General features: G+C 41.7%; 1 protein-coding gene across 1 annotated transcript in view; it reads left to right on the top strand.

The window, feature by feature from the left end:
• Nucleotides 1-10,309: 10,309 nt before the first annotated feature.
• LOC109875323 (ephrin type-B receptor 3) overlaps nt 10,310-17,944 on the top strand; it is a 45,353-nt gene continuing 37,718 nt past the window's right edge. Inside the window, exon 1 of the mRNA XM_020467642.2 lies at nt 10,310-11,048. Coding sequence (XP_020323231.1) covers nt 10,985-11,048 — 64 coding nt within the window. The 5' untranslated portion in view covers nt 10,310-10,984. The remainder of the gene's footprint in view (nt 11,049-17,944) is intronic.

The raw sequence follows: 17,944 nt of genomic DNA on the forward strand, positions 1-17,944 counted from the left end.
AGACAACACTGGTGGTTACATAAGACATTAGAAGTTGATGTTTGAAGTGACGTAATCTATTCAGGCCATCTGTCATTTCATAGTTTTCCGCTTGGTCTTGCCCAGCGGGGCAAAATATGACATGGGATGTCATAAAGACACCATTTTCTGGTTGAACTGTAACTTCCTTGTCAGATAACCAGAATACAACCAGGTAAAGACGTTTATTTTCTCAGGATTACAAAAAGACAACGTTTTCAGTCACTTCAACCAATATTACCCATGTGACATGACCAGGAAAAACTCCAGTCCAGCCCCTAATTCTACACCATTATACAATCTAATTGAATAACCCCCCTCCCACTATCTCACTGGATATAAACTACTATTGTCTCTTCTTCCATAGTTTCCTTCCCTCCACTCTCTTCCTATGGGAGTTCTGTTTGGCTGGCGAATCCTACTGCTGATTGGATGTAAACATAAAATTAGGCATCAGTCGAGGGCGGTAAATTGTTACTTGCACCGGAGCCACAAGTGAACGAGGCAAACCAGGCGAAACTCAGCAGAAAAGTGCAAGGCCAAGTTTATCTAAATTCCCCTTCCTCCTGCTCCATAATGGAAAAACACTCTGAAATGTCATTTCAAATAGACCCCAATGTAATCCGCAGCCCAACGAGGCCCACTTAATCAATGCTACGGACATGTGCATAGAAGAGGAACAGTCTCCAAATGGAAAAGGAGTTCTGAGTCAGCTCACAGGAGATTAAAAAGAGGGAGATGAATAATGGAGGAGGGGGAATGGTGGGAAAATTGCCCGAATGTGGCGAATCATCAATAACAGACAGAGGGTGGGAATACTTTGGAATAAAAAAAGACTACTGCTGAAAATGAAATATCCCTACCCCGAGTTGTTTTTAATTAGTTTCGCTGTGTCTCGTTTTGTTTTCATCGTGTAGACTCATTATGCAAGTAGGCTGAGAGAGAGTTCGGCGTACTCAGAAAGGCTGGGCACAATGGTCGTGATAAGCCCACAAACAAGAGCTGTCTCCCATGGCAACCAGTTGAATAATAGTAGTCAGGTGTCATTGGATGCGCTGACATATTTGAGTAGCCTGCTCATACAATTTTACCAGGTTGACACTGACAGGTTCATAAATAATCCCGGTTCAGGATCTATTTTCAAAAATCCCAACACATTGAAGGTGTGTGAGCATTGATTCATATTTCATCAGGTTGTGGTGCAACACTCACATGGTGAAAAAAGTAACCCTCCACCTCCACAGTCTTGGAGCCCTTGGGCACCAACTAGTTCTTTCTCCACACAAATCATTAGTGTCTTGCAGTCAATCAAGCTTTACTCCAGAACCCCACTGACTTCTCATTTCATTGGCACGGAAATGGAGCGAATGACAATCTTGTTGGCCCTTGTTGGCTGAGAAATGAATTTAAAAGTTTCATACAGTTTGACACTATTATACGTCAGTATTGAAATACAGGACAAATGTATTTTTTGGTATGACAGTGTGTTTGAGTTTTGGTATTACTTTTTCAAGTTTATTATTCATCAGTCTGCACTGCAGTAACTTTTTATGTCTCCGGCTCCTATTCTATTGCCTTCTTAGCTGTAAGTCTTACCTCAGTCTTGAAATATATTCATAATTTAGAACCAAGACACACAGACTTCCAATATTGTCCAGAGAGCTTTATTCACCTTTGTTTTATGCCCTGGCCTTCAATGCCCTCCCCCCGCCCCATACACACAACCCCCCTACACACACACATACACACACACACCCCGTCCACACATACGGTAGCAGAGTCGACTGACTCCATAATACGCAGGAGAGCTCAGGCTCTGAGATGATCTGTCATCCTCTCCTGTCAGCTTAGCGCCACTGTGCCTCCCCTTTCAGACGCTGTTTCGCAGCTGATACCTCTAGTGCAATTCTCTATTCCCAGGCTTATCCTTGGTCTGCGTCCCAAATGGCACTCTTCCCTACATAACGCACTACTTTTGACCAGAGCCCTACGGGTCTGCTCAAAAGTAGTGCACTTGACAGGGAATAGGGTGCCATTTGGGAGTTAGCCCTTGACTTCGTGTCGTCTCGCTGCAGCGTCTCTTCGGCATGCTTTGTGAAATGTGTTTTCCCCCCCACCTCATCCCAATGACTGAATTATCATTTGTGGACTGCAGCGGGATCGTAAAAGGTTCTCTCCACAATGATTCTTCATAACACACATGTCACCACCACAGCAAAACCCAGATGGTTGTATTCTCAGTCCATGGTCAAAAGCTAAGGTATACAGTATGTGATGGACTTGACTACCTGTGTTAGGATCCGTTTGAATGAATGAAGAGACAGACAGACAGACAGACAGACAGACAGACAGACAGACAGACAGACAGACAGACAGACAGACAGACAGACAGACAGACAGACAGACAGACAGACAGACAGACAGACAGACAGACAGACAGACAGACAGACAGACAGACAGACAGACAGACAGACAGACAGACAGACAGACAGACAGACAGACAGACAGACAGACAGACAGACAGACAGACAGACAGACAGACGACAGACAGACAGACAGACAGACAGACAGACAGACAGACAGACAGACAGACAGACAGACAGACAGACAGACAGACAGACAGACAGACAGACAGACAGACAGACAGACAGACAGACAGACAGACAGACAGACAGACAGACAGACAGACAGACAGACAGACAGACAGACAGACAGACAGACAGACAGACAGACAGACAGACAGACAGACAGACAGACAGACAGACAGACAGACAGACAGACAGACAGACAGACAGACAGACAGACAGACGACAGACAGACAGACAGACAGACAGACAGACAGACAGACAGACAGACAGACAGACAGACAGACAGGACAGACAGACAGACAGACAGACAGACAGACAGACAGACAGACAGACAGACAGACAGACAGACAGACAGACAGACAGACAGACAGACAGACAGACAGACAGACGACAGACAGACAGACAGACAGACAGACAGACAGACAGACAGACAGACAGACAGACAGACAGACAGACAGACAGACAGACAGACAGACAGACAGACAGACAGACAGACAGACAGACAGACAGACAGACAGACAGACAGACAGACAGACAGACAGACAGACAGACAGACAGACAGACAGACAGACAGACAGACAGACAGACAGACAGACAGACAGACAGACAGACAGACAGACAGACAGACAGACAGACAGACAGACAGACAGACAGACAGACAGACAGACAGACAGACAGACAGACAGACAGACAGACAGACAGACAGACAGACAGACAGACAGACAGACAGACAGACAGACAGACAGACAGACAGACAGACAGACAGACAGACAGACAGACAGACAGACAGACAGACAGACAGACAGACAGACAGACAGACAGACAGACAGACAGACAGACAGACAGACGACAGACAGACAGACAGACAGACAGACAGACAGACAGACAGACAGACAGACAGACAGACAGACAGACAGACAGACAGACAGACAGACAGACAGACAGACAGACAGACAGACAGACAGACAGACAGACAGACAGACAGACAGACAGACCGACAGACAGACAGACAGACAGACAGACAGACAGACAGACAGACAGACAGACAGACAGACAGACAGACAGACAGACAGACAGACAGACAGACAGACAGACAGACAGACAGACAGACAGACAGACAGACAGACAGACAGACAGACAGACAGACAGACAGACAGACAGACAGACAGACAGACAGACAGACAGACAGACAGACAGACAGACAGACAGACAGACAGACAGACAGACATATTTTAGTCATTAGCAGGGCACATCCATCTATCTACAGTGCCTTCAGAAAGTATTCACACCCCTTGACTTTTTCCACATTTGGTTGTGTTCCAGCCTGAAATTAAAATTCATTACATTTAGATGTTGTGTCTCTGATCTACACACAATACCCCATAATGTCAAAGTGGAACTATGTTTTTAGACATTTTTACAAATGAATAAAAACAAGTAAAAGTTCAAATGTCTTGAGTCAATAAGTATTCAAACCATTTTGTTATGGCAAGCCTAAATAAGTTCAGGAGTAAACATTTGCTTAACAAGTCAGATACGTTGCATTGACTTACTCCATGTGCAATAATGGTGTGTAAAATGATTTTTGAATGACTACCTCATCTCTGTACCCCACGCATACAATTATCTGTAAGATCCCTCAGTCGAGCAGCACAGATTCAACGACAAAGACCAGGGAGGTTCTCCAACGCCTCGCAAAGAAGGGCACCTATTGGTAGATGGGTAAAAAAAACTGACATTGAATATCCCTTTGAGCAAGGTGAAGTTATTCATTACACTTTGGATGGTGTATCAATACACCCAGTCACTACAGAGATACTGGCGTCCTTCCTAACTCAGTTGTCGGAGAGGAAGAAAACTGCTCAGGGATTTCACCATGAGGCCAATGGTCATTTTAAAACAGTTACAGACTTAAATGGCTGAGGATGGATCGACAACATTGTAGTTACTCCACAATACTAACCTAAATGACATAGTAAAAAGAAGGAAGCTTGTACAGAATCCTGCCTGTTTGGCCCTGTCCGGGGTATCATTGGATGGGGCCACAGTGTCTCCTGACCCCTCCTGTCTCAGCCTCCAGTATTTACAGTGCCTTGCGAAAGTATTTGGCCCCCTTGAATTTTGCGACCTTTTGCCACATTTCAGGCTTCAAACATAAAGATATAAAACAATTTTTTTGTGAAGAATCAACAACAAGTGGGACACAATCATGAAGTGCAACGACATTTATTGGATGTTTTTTAACAAATCAAAAACGGAAAAATTGGGCGTGCAAAATTATTCAGCCCCTTTACTTTCAGTGCAGCAAACTCTCTCCAGAAGTTCAGTGAGGATCTCTGAATGATCCAATGTTGACCTAAATGACTAATGATGATAAATACAATCCACCTGTGTGTAATCAAGTCTCCGTATAAATGCACCTGCACTGTGATAGTCTCAGAGGTCCGTTAAAAGCGCAGAGAGCATCATGAAGAACAAGGAACACACCAGGCAGGTCCGAGATACTGTTGTGAAGAAGTTTAAAGCCGGATTTGGATACAAAAAGATTTCCCAAGCTTTAAACATCCCAAGGAGCACTGTGCAAGCGATAATATTGAAATGGAAGGAGTATCAGACCACTGTAAATCTACCAAGACCTGGCCGTCCCTCTAAACTTTCAGCTCATCATACAAGGAGAAGACTGATCAGAGATGCAGCCAAGAGGCCCATGATCACTCTGGATGAACTGCAGAGATCTACAGCTGAGGTGGGAGACTCTGTCCATAGGACAACAATCAGTCGTATATTGCACAAATCTGGCCTTTATGGAAGAGTGGCAAGAAGAAAGCCATTTCTTAAAAATATCCATAAAAAGTGTTGTTTAAAGTTTGCCACAAGCCAGCTGGGAGACACACCAAACATGTGGAAGAAGGTGCTCTGGTCAGATGAAACCAAAATGGAACTTTTTGGCAACAATGCAAAACGTTATGTTTGGCGTAAAAGCAACACAGCTCATCACCCTGAACACACCATCCCCATTGTCAAACATGGTGTTGGCAGCATCATGGTTTGGGCATGCTTTTCTTCAGCAGGGACAGGGAAGATGGTTAAAATTGATGGGAACCTGATGGAGTCTCCAAAAGACCTGAGACTGGGACGGAGATTTGTCTTCCAACAAGACAATGATCCAAAACATAAAGCAAAATCTACAATGGAATGGTTCAAAAATAAACATATCCAGGTGTTAGAATGGCCAAGTCAAAGTCCAGACCTGAATCCAATCGAGAATCTGTGGAAAGAACTGAAAACTGCTGTTCACAAATGCTCTCCATCCAACCTCACTGAGCTCGAGCTGTTTTGCAAGGAGGAATGGGAAATAATTTCAGTCTCTCGATGTGCAAAACTGATAGAGACATACCCCAAGCGACTTACAGCTGTAATCGCAGCAAAAGGTGGCGCTACAAAGTATTAACTTAAGGGGGCTGAATAATTTTGCACGCCCAATTTTTCCGTTTTTGATTTGTTAAAAAAGTTTGAAATATCCAATAAATGTCATTCCACTTCATGATTGTGTCCCACTTGTTGTTGATTCTTCACCAAAAAATACAGTTTTATATCTTTATGTTTGAGGCCTGAAATGTGGCAAAAGGTCGCAAAGTTCAAGGGGGCCGAATACTTTCGCAAGGCACTGTATCAGCTGATGTGAGAAGGGCTATATAAATACATTTGATTTGATTTGAATATAAATATGACAAAATATGCATCATGTTTGCAATAAGGCACTAAAGTTTGCAAAAGGCACCTTATTGATCTCCTGTGTAGCTCAGTTGGTAGAGCATGGCACTTGTAATGTCAGGGTGGTGGGTTTGAGTCCCACAGGGGACCAGTAGAAAAAAAGGGAAAGCATTTATGCACTCACTACCGTAAGTTGCTCTGGATAAGAGTGTCTGCTGGTTGACTAAAATGGAAAGTCGTACTCTGAAAAAACTTGCAAAGAAATGCATTTTTTCCCTGAATACCAACATCACTGAGCAGCACTCTTCATATTTTCAAGCATGGTGGTAGCTGCAACATGTTATATGGGTATGCTTGTCATCTGCAAGGACTAGACAATTTTTAGGATGAAAAGGAAAGGAATAAAGCTAAGCACAGGCAAAGTGCTAGAGGAAAAACCTGGTTCAGTCTGCTTTCCAACAGACAGTGGGAGACAAATTCACCTTTCAGCAGGATAATAACACACAAGGCCAAATATACACTGGAGTTACTTACCAAGACAACATTGAATGTTCCTGAGTGGCCTAGTTACAGTTTTGACGTAAATCGTCTTGAAAATCTATGGCAAGACTTGAAAATGGCCGTTTAGGAATAATCAACAGCCAACATGACGGAGCTTGAAGAATAAAAAAAATTATATAATGGCCAAATATTGTACAATCCAGGTTTGCAAAGCACTTAGAGACTTACCCAGAAAGACTCACAGCTGTAATCGCTGCCAATTGGGATTCTAACATGTATTGACTAAGAGGGTTGAACATTTATCTAATGAAAATGTATTTGTGTTTAATTTTCCATCCTCCCCAAAAATAATTTTGACTTTGGCGTTAGAGAGTATTTTGTTTAGATCGTTGACAAAAAAAATGTCAAATCCATTTGAATCCTGCTTTGTAACACAACAAAATGTGGAAAAAGTAAAGGGGTGTGAATCCTTTCCTAAGGCACTGTAGATAACTTACTGGACCTCTAATTCATATACAGAACACTATAGAGCATTCTCACAGGCCCCAACCTTCTGGAAATGGCAGACAGAATCATGGTGGTATTGATGATAATGTGTTGATGGCAACATGTTAATGATGGTGTGTAAATGATACTGTTGACCAACACGTTCCTAGGAAGAGGAAGTCACAGAATGAGTGAGAGGTTTAGATTTCACACCCGCATAGATGCTGGCAACACTCTTCAGATGACAGTCCTTCCTCTCTTCAGAAGACCCTCTGTTGTTAAATTCCTGCTATAAGTGGTGGTCAAAAAATGCAGTGTTTGCCCTATAACCCACCTAATGCCTTTCATACTTTCCCCCTTGAATTCGGGAAACACTGGTCCTTTGTTAAATGACAGAAATCGATCCTCTCTCTCTCTCTCTCTCACACACACACACACACACAGGTATCCAATACACACAGGAAGGGGTATCCAATACACATAGGGAGGAGAGTGAGAGTGTTACCACCCCTACACACAAATTAAAGTATTTGAAAACCCTCCTCCACAGGCTATTTGATAGACTGGTTACTCTTTGCTTCTTGATAGCACTGACTGAATATACAGTTCATTCGTTGTCTTGACATCTGCTAATGAGAAAAACACCCTGTATAAAAACAAAGTACACTTTCCATATTCTCAAAAGAAAAACACTGTTTTGAGTCTGTCAACTATTAAAGCACCCAATACATCGATCGCTAGATGCATAAGTTACATCACAACCACAACAATTGATTACCCCCCCCCCCCCCCCACACACACACACACACACAAACACACAAGTATATACAGTATGGAATTTATGTAGAATACCCCCTCCATTTTAGTATGATGTCATTGATTCTATGAAAATGCCAGGAAGCAGCGTCATATTTTTGGTTCAGTGTCAATGTAGTGATATGTGCTTTAAAGAGTCCTCCTGTCCATCACTGTTTCAATGGCGGGGCAGACCCAAGCCTGTTGGGAACTGAACTGTAGATAATAAGACCATAGAGACTGGGGACAATACAAAAATAGTCGGGAGCTGGGGAGTCTGTGTGAGTGGGTGGGTTTGGGGGGGGGGTTTCACATGGGGGGCTAGGGGGAGCTGGTCATGGGGGGATCAAGCTGGTGAGGGGGCAAAGGGGGGGGGGAGAGAAACAGAGGAGAGAGACAGATGAATTAGCAGTGTTGAAGGGGAGCCTTGTTTAAACATGGGACTCATGAGTACCATGCCCTGTAGCCTACACACACCACTGGGGGGAGAGACAAAGGAGAAGAGGTGTAGTGTAATGGAGTCTTAATCCTTATGAGTCTAAGTAACATCATTTTAAAAAATCCCATCAAAGTATGTCAATTTAAGGTAGAGATATCAGGTATTTTTGCATGGGCAGCACTCCAATCCACCGCATCTGCTACAGCGGTGTTTGTCAGACCATGAAACATCCTGAAAACCGGTCTTCCACAATATGGAAAGGGGAGACTCAAATGAACATGATGGTGTTCTCTGTTTTGCTCTATGACCACCACAAGTGACACGGGACTCATCTGAAGGTAACCCATAGAAACAAATGGAAGTAGTTTTGTGCCATCACAAATAAGGGGTTTAATGTGTAAAAAAATATATATATATATTCCCTGAGCTTCCTTAAATCTCCTAGACATAGGACAGACATTTCAAAACCTTATTCCTTATGATTTTGACTGTCTTTTTTGCCATTTATGAATGTGTTATTCAAGGTGTTTCTATGGGCTATAGTGTTAAAGGCTATAGTAGCCATCGAGTTTGCTGACGGAACGACGGTGGTAGGACTGATCCCCGATGACGATGAGCCTCCTATAGGCAGTGTTGTGCCAGGACAACAACCTCTCCCTCAACATCCGCAAGACAAAGGAGCTGATTATGGACTACAGGAAACAGAGGGGTTGTAGTGGAGCGGGTCTAGAGCTTCAAGGTCCTCGGTGTCCACATCACGAAGGAATTAACATGGTCCACACACACCCACACAGTCGTGAAGAGGGTACGACAGCACCTCTTCCCCCTCAGGAGGCTGAAAGGATTTGGCATGGCCCCCGAGATCCTCAAAAAGTTCTACAGTTGCACCATTGAGAGCATCTTGACTGGCTGCATCGTCGCCTGGTACGGCAACTGCAAGGCACCCGACCACAAGATGGTACAGCGGGTGGTGTGTATGGCCCTGCCATCTAGGACCTCTATACCAGGCGGTACCAGAGGAAGGCCCGAGAAATTGTCAAAGACTCCAGCCACCAAAGTCATAAACTGTTCTTTCTGCTACCACTCGGCAAGCAGTACCACTGCATCAAGTCTGGAACCAACAAGACCCTGAACAAGCCAAGAAAACTGCTAAATAGCTCATCAATGGCTACCCGGACGACTTGCACTGACCAATTTTTCCACTAACTCTCTTGCACTGACTCTATGTCCTCACACTGGACTCTACCCGCACACTCAAACATACTTACACTGACACCCCAAAACACAAATACACACACCACACAAACATAATATGCTCACACATGCATACGGATGCCACACACACTTTCACACTCACCACATACGCTGCTGCTACTGTCTACTATGTTGTTGCCTAGTCAGTTTACTCCTACCTATATGTACATATACACCTCAATTACCTCATACCCCAGAACATGGACTCTGTACTGGTACTCCCTGTACATAGCCATGTTATTTTACTCATGATTATTATTCATTATTCACTGTCTATTTATTCCTATTGTCACAATTTCGATTTATTTTTCATTGTTATCTTTAATTAACTCTGCATGGTTGGAAAAGGACCCGTAAGTAAGCATTCCACTGTTAGTCTACACCTGTTGTTTACAAAGCATGTGACAAATAAAATATGATTGGACACTCAATAACCCGCGGGAGGCGCTATCTATCCATTTCAAAACGAGGCGTAGATATCGACATTCGTCACCTATCCACAGTTCGTTTTGTATCGAAAATGGATTGATTCAGACAGGTTGGGATTTGAATGAACAGAACCTCCACATAAACCAAGGCCTTTCTCTTGTCTCTGTTGCTGGTCCCCAAAGTTCACGACATTCTCTCTGCGTCTCGGGAGGGGTGTGACTCGCAGAGCAGGGCAGCTGCTCCACAGCCGACAACCCCCCTCTTCTTACCCCTTCATCCGCACGCCCCAGCCCCCCTCTGTCTCGGCAGTCCCAATTGCCATTCCAACGAACACTCCTTGAGGAGCAACAGCTACATCTGAGTCAGCGAAGTGGATTACTGAGTTTTTCGAAGAAAAAAATAAGATTTGCAGTATTTTTGGAGCAATGTGCGAGTGTATAGATGCGCTTTTGGACTACAATTTGGCATCGCTAAAGCGCGAGAAAGGCGGAGAGAAAGCGCATTGTAATGCTCCATAGCTTTGCTGTTTCTCCGTGGATTTGGCCGATGATTTGAATGAATAACAAAAATGACTACTTTCGGCGATTGGATGTAGGCTAGTGGAATGGGATGGTTTTTATTTGTTGCATTAATTCAAGACATGAGAATAAAGAGATTTGTAAAAGGTTCTACGTCTCGGGTGGTTTAGGTGCTGTGTATTGTGTGGCACCATCTGAAGGGTCCAGGCAAAACCCTTATTAATGTTGCAAGATCCTAGTTTATGACAATGGATTACTTGCTGTGGATATGCAGCTTTGTGCTTCCCGTGGTATTAGCTGTTGAAGGTATGTATGTCAAATCATTTTAATATACTACACTTTTGCTTGAACTTTTCTTTTACATGTAGCCCCATTCTGATTAATCGGGTTATAATACTCAATTAATTGGTATATACAGCCTGAAACTAATGACTGCAAAATCGTGTAAATATTCCTCACAAGACAGAATGTTGAGTAAATATAAAAATCTGTACTCGGAATTTGAGGCAAAATATCCACAGGAAATATTTTTTTACCCGACTTTTTTGGGGTCCGGTAGTACAGTGCCTTGCAAAAGTATTCAGACCCCTTGGATTTCTTCACATTTTGTTGTGTTTCAAAGTGCGATTAAAATTTATGCAATTGTCATTTTTTGTTAACAATCTACACAAAATACTTGCATGTCAAAGTGGACGTGGTTTCATATACGTTTTTTTTTTATAGCATATAAAATAAAAACATCTCTATATATATATATATATATATATATATATATATAAATCTAACAAATATAGTCGTTGTGTATGTTTTCCACAAGCCTAATTTGGTGAAAGTGTCAAATTTAGCTTAAGAAATCACATACGTTACATGGGCTCATTCTGTGAAATAATAGGATTTGACATGATTTTTTTACTTTAATTTTTCCTCTGTCCCCCACCCATCCATACATTACATCTGTAAGTTTGCCTCCCGAAGTGGCGCAGCAGTCTAAGGCACTGCATCTCAGTGCAAGAGGCGTCACTGGTTCAAATTCAGGCTGCATCACATATAACCGTGATTGGCTGGAGTAGGCCGTCATTGTAAATAAAAAATGTTTTCTGAACTGACTTGCCTAGTTAAATAAAAGGTTAATGTTCCCTTTGTCAAGTATTCCATTTCAAGCACAGATTCAACTACTAAGATGAGGGACATTTTCAAAAGCCTCATAAAGAAGGGCATTGATTGGTAGGTAGGTAACAATAACTATCTCTTTAAGCATGGTCAAGTTAAGAATTATGCTGTGGATGATGTATTAAACCACCCAGATAATATTAAAGACACAGTCATCCTGCTGAACTGAGCAGCAGGACAAGGAAGAAAACTGCTCAGGGATGTCACCATGAGACCATCTGGGATTTTAAAACAGCCACAAAGTTTAAAAGCTGTGATGGGAGAAAACGGATCAAGAACATTGTACTGACTCCACAATAATGACCTAAATGACAGAGTGAAAAGAAGAACACAAATATACTAAATCAAAAATATTCTTAAACATGCATCTTTGTGCACTAAAATATTACTGCAAAAATGGAATACACTTTTTGGCCTAAATGCAGTCTTATGTTTGGGGGCAAATCCAACACAACACAACACTGAATAACTGCAGCCGTATTTTCAAGCATCTGCAAATACTGGGGATTTTTTCAGGATAAAAAGAAATGGGATGGAGCTAAACACAGGCAAAATCCTAGTCTGCTTTACACCTGAGACTAGGAGAGGAATTCACCTTTCAGCAGGACAATAACATAAAACACAAGGCTAAATCTACACTGGAATTGCTTACCAAGAAGATAGTGAATGTACTTGAGTGGTAAAGTTATAGTTTTGACTTAAATTTGCTTGACAATCTATGGCATGACTTGAAAATAGCAATTTGTGTAGATTGCTGACAAAAAAAAAGGACAATTAAATCAAATTTGATCCCACTTGGTAACACAATAAAATGTGAAGAAATCCAAGGGGCTTGAATACTTTTGCAAGGCACTGTATATATGTTTGGCACCTAGGTAAAGTGAATTTTATATTGGATCTTTGTTTTTTTCTCTCGTCAATGGTTATTGAACCAAGCCTACCATGACACTGAATATTGTATATTCTGAATCAAGGGAGGATGGCGAACAATCAAAACCTTTTTTGTTGGGTGGTTTAAAATATATATATTTGATGTAAATCAGAATAAAAAAAACGAATAATGAAATTCACACAAAAAAGGAGTCCGAATATATCATTTTCAATGTCAGTTTCCTGAGTGGTGCAGCGCACTAAGACACTGCATCTCAGTGCTAGAGGTGTTACTACAGACCCTGGTTCAAATCCAGTCTGTATCACAACTGACTGTATGTAATTGGGAGTCCCATAGGGCAGTCACAATTGGCCCAGTGTTGTTAGGGTTACGCTGGGGTAGGCTGTCATTGTAAATAAGAATTTGTTTTTAATTGACTTGCCTATTTAAATAAATAAAATGTCATGGCATGCTTGGTTCAATAGAAATTGACAAGAGAAAAACAAATATCCAATATAAAACACATTTTTACCTTGGTGCTGAACTCAATCAATCAATCCAATTCATTTAAAAAGCCATCAGCAGATGTCACTGAATCATATACCTACAGGCTCTACAGAAAGTCAGGTAAACAATACTTTCCCGTGAAAATGTTGTCTCAAATTTCGAACAGCTTGAAGGATAAACCGCCCAGACAACCGGTAGAATAAGTTTAGATATAATTGTATTCTGGCTTGTAAGGAACATTTACACAATTTTGCAGGCATTCGTTTCAGGTTGTATATACCAATGAATTGCGTATTACAGCCTGATTAATCAGACTAGCAGCCTAGATGTTTCCAAAGAATGTGGGTGTTTGCAAGCCATGATGAACTGCCAAAAATGCGATTATGTTTGAATATGAATATTACATTGTATAATAAGATGAAGCGCAGCTTTATTTTGCCAATGGCATGGCGTATACAAAAATCTGTTCTTTTTCATTGCAGGTTTTAACTGTGATAGGCTTAAAAATATATTTTTTGTGTGCTAAATCGCCTCTGTTGCCACAATTGAAAATGGATAGAGTAGATCGATTGTTTGGATACAAAGTTACCATTTATGTTCATACTATTCGGGTACGGCCTGTTTTGTATCACACCACTGTATTGTGCTGTGGTTGAGTCACACATTGGATTTATTCTAGGAAAACGGACTAATGAGAACATACACACAACACACACACAGAGACAGTTCCTTGGTATAGCTTTCCCCACAAAGGAAAGCAGGGACGCCCCATGCATTTTCGGTCCTCCACGTGTCACCCATATGTGTCACACGTCATTGCAGCTGCATCCCCGTCGCTATTGTCAACTACCTTTTGCTGCGTTGTCACACCCACTAGTTGAGTATTTCATTATGTTGGGTTGCTTGACCAAGCCCACGACACAGCTCAATATGACATAAAGCATTAATCCTAAATAAAACACCCACATACTGTATTTTGCTTCTCACAAAGTACACAAGGTACACAAAGTACCACAGATAGGAGCTAGTTATCAGTGTCTTTGATATTACACTGATGGGGAGGTTATATACTGACTGTTTTCATATATGTTCAAAATAGGTGCCAAACATTACAACATGCTCAGTGTAAAAAACTTTAGCATCAGTCTATACATTTCCTTCCTGTAGGGAAAAGCCAATATCTCTGGCAATTTAGAGAGGAAAGAAGAAACAAATCCTCTAATATCCTGAAGCTTTCTATCTAGCCAATCAATACCAGTCAATTGTGTGTGTCATAGGACACATACAAAATGATAGGCCAAAGATACATGTAGGCAAGTTGCCTGTAGCTTTGTCTGATCAAGCAGACTGTAATACTCAATGTAATTGGTATATACAGCCTAAAATATTGAAGTGCAAAATCATGTAAAATTTCCTTATAAGCCAGACTGTTGAATATAATTACATTTGAACTAGCTCTACCTGTTGTCTGGGCAGTTTTTCCTTCAGCTGCTTGAAATTTGAGACAAAATATCCACAGACAAGCATTCTCTCAACCAGCTTCACATCAACCAAGAGTGTGCAAATCTGTCATCAAGGCAAAGGGAGCTTTTTTGATTTATCACTTTTTTGGTTACTACATGATTCCATATTTGTTATTTCATATTTTTGATGTCTGTTACAATAATAGTACAAATAAAGACAAACACTTGAATGAGTAGGTGTGTCCAAACTTTTGACTGGTACTGTACATCAGGAGGGTTGGCAAACCAGGTCCGCGGTTTGTGCTGAGTTCATGGGTTAGTCGACTTGCTAACTGGTTGTATTTCTACTCGTGCTTTGGCCAACTACTGTAGTTTAGCAGGTCGTACATTTCAGAGTTTCCTAGTTCCGACTAGCACTTGAACGGGGCATTATCCTCTGTGTTGGGTTATGCCAAACTGGTCAAATCCCAGGGACAGATAAATGTCCCCAGATGTATTTCTGCTTTATGCAGGGTCCTACACTTTTAATTGAAGTCTGTGTATTTATGAATTGTCAATCTGATATCTTGAATATGGTTTTTATGCCAATAATTTGTGATTGGTTGTAATGGTATGGTCCATGTCGGAGTATCCGATGTACCATACTTAAAGAAAACCTAAACCAAGGTAACTTCATTTAGACTCTACCAGCTCCTTTATATATTTCTCTCCAAATTCTGCCACGTTCCCCGCCTGCCTTTCCTTCCCTGAGTAAAATGTGCTTCTCTTGGACGCCAGCCAGTGTTATCGCTCATCAATTATGGTGCCAGAGTCTAAATCAATGCAGCGGCAGCCTCCCTAGCTGGTCTCACAGAGATTTTCATAGGCTGATGATCAGCCAGTTTTCCCACCGACCAACAACTTCACTTACACAACACTGGGTTGTTAACTAATATCTGTCCTCTGAGGACGGGGGCAGGTTCGAGTAGTTGAATGGGTTTTAAGGTTGTCGGGGTCGATGCCTCGTTGTCAGTACGGTGGATTCCAAGAGATTTCATTGGAATTTGATTCTTGAATTGGCAGTTGCCTGTTGGTTTCCGTTACTTTTGTTTTGTCTATTTATTTACTTTTTGTCCTTAGAATTAATCCAATTCATTTGAGTGAGGTACAGTGCCGTTTAGTTCACTCCAATAGATTCATTGGAATTCATGGAAGTCTTGAATTAGCAGTTTCACATTGGTTTCCATTAGGATATGTATTTTTTCAAACACCAGTGTATGTCAGTCAAAATTTTTTGCGGATTTGAGTGCAATGTCCAAATGTGTCCTTGGGTCTGTCCATGAGTTTAGCTAGTGACATAAGCTCTGGCCTCCTAGTCACCCATGCAATGGACATGTGACTCACTGACCCTGTCATCTTCTTTATGACTAACCCCTATAACAGTGATGTTGTGCACTTGTGCTATTTTCAGAGTCGCATGGTATTGGAACGTAGCTGCAATTACGTAATAGCTCAGAAAACCTTAACATCCTACAGAAATAGCTCACTAGGTATGCATGGCTGCAGAAGAACACACTAATATCCAATCATTTCCACACGTATAACTACGGAAGTTATACCGGCGCACGCTTTATTTATCTCTTCTCTGTAGAGCATACAGTAAATACTCATAATTATGAATGGAACCATATGCGCAGATGCAAATAGCCTGAAGGAGAACGTTGAATTGGGGTCGGCTTGAGTTGATTAAAGCGGTTCAACAAGCGTCAAACATAACATTGCTCAATCTTGCAATTGTGTGTAGAGGAAAAGGAAGACCCACTCACACGCAAACTAGACAGTGAGATAGTCAAACAGTAGGCCTAAGCACCCTGAATTTGCCACTACGAATTTGCTGTTTACAGTCAAAATACTCATTTGTTGTATGTAGCCGACCATGCACAAAATCAGTGGAGAGATGTTACGCCTTTGAATATTTCATCTGTTTGTGGATGGGAGTGTGAAATTAATACGAGGAGAGGCTTTCCTTCCATAGCAGCCCATCTCAACAAAGTGAATTAAATATTAGCATGTGTGCTCCCATAGCAGCAGTGAGCATGTTTGCTCCAGTGATCAAAAACAGTATACACCATGGGCGGTGAATGAGATGCTGTAAGGACAACAAGTTCCCGTTTGAGCACAGTTTTTTTGGCCCTGGGGGAGGTATCATCACTGCCAGTTTTATGATGGGGGGGGGGTGTACATTTGAGTTATAGCATCAAGGGGAGACTTTTAAATGGTACATGTACATGAAGGGCAAATGCGTAGGTAGAGAGCTGTACATTTGGGACGCTGTTCAATCAAAAGCTGTGTCCGGCTTTCAGGTTTCTGTCAATAACGATATATACTTCATTCGCAGCTAAAGTGTTTTTATTTTATTTAGTAATGGGCCTACAGTTAATTCTCAATCTGAATTTAACTCATGTGTTAAGCCTGTGGATACAGGACCTCTAATCTACACTGATGTTCTTTGTGTGTTAGTGCGTGGAACTCTTCCCAGGCAAACACATGTTAAGTAATAATGAGCCTCGCTAGGGTCTGTGGAGAGTTCAGTTGGAGTAGAGTTTATGTTACCTCTATGCACACAGAGCGTTGGATCTAACATAAAAGAATCAACCTGGACCCTTAGATGGGCTTTTTGTCTTGGCTCTTGTTGAATGTGAAGACAGCTAGTCAGTGTTCTTGCTGCCTCAAGAAGCCCATCAAATTGCCAGATTTGAGTTATAGCAGCAAGGGGAGACTTAAACGGTACATGTACATGGAAAGCAAATGCGTAGGTAGAGAGTTGTACACTTGGGATGCTATCCAATCGAAAGCTGTGCCCGGCTTTTAGGTTTCTGTCAAAAACAATGCTTCTAAAGCATGTTTGATTTAGTATTGGGCCTACAGTAAATTGTTCTCAATCTGAATTGAACTAATGTGTTAAGCCTGTGGATACAGGACCTCTAATCTACAATGTTCTTTGTATGTTAGTGCGTGGAACTCTTCTCATGTCCTCAATCTTCACACAATACCCCATAATGACAAAGCGAACAGGTTTTTAGAAATGTTGGCAAATTTATAAAAATAAAAATAAACTTATTTACAAAAGTATTCAGACCCTTTGCTATGAGACTTTAAATTGAACTAAGGTGCATCCTGTTTCCATTGATCATCCTTGAGATTTTTCTACA

Source organism: Oncorhynchus kisutch, linkage group LG30 (assembly GCF_002021735.2).
Source record: "Oncorhynchus kisutch isolate 150728-3 linkage group LG30, Okis_V2, whole genome shotgun sequence".
Lineage (NCBI taxonomy): Eukaryota > Metazoa > Chordata > Actinopteri > Salmoniformes > Salmonidae > Oncorhynchus > Oncorhynchus kisutch.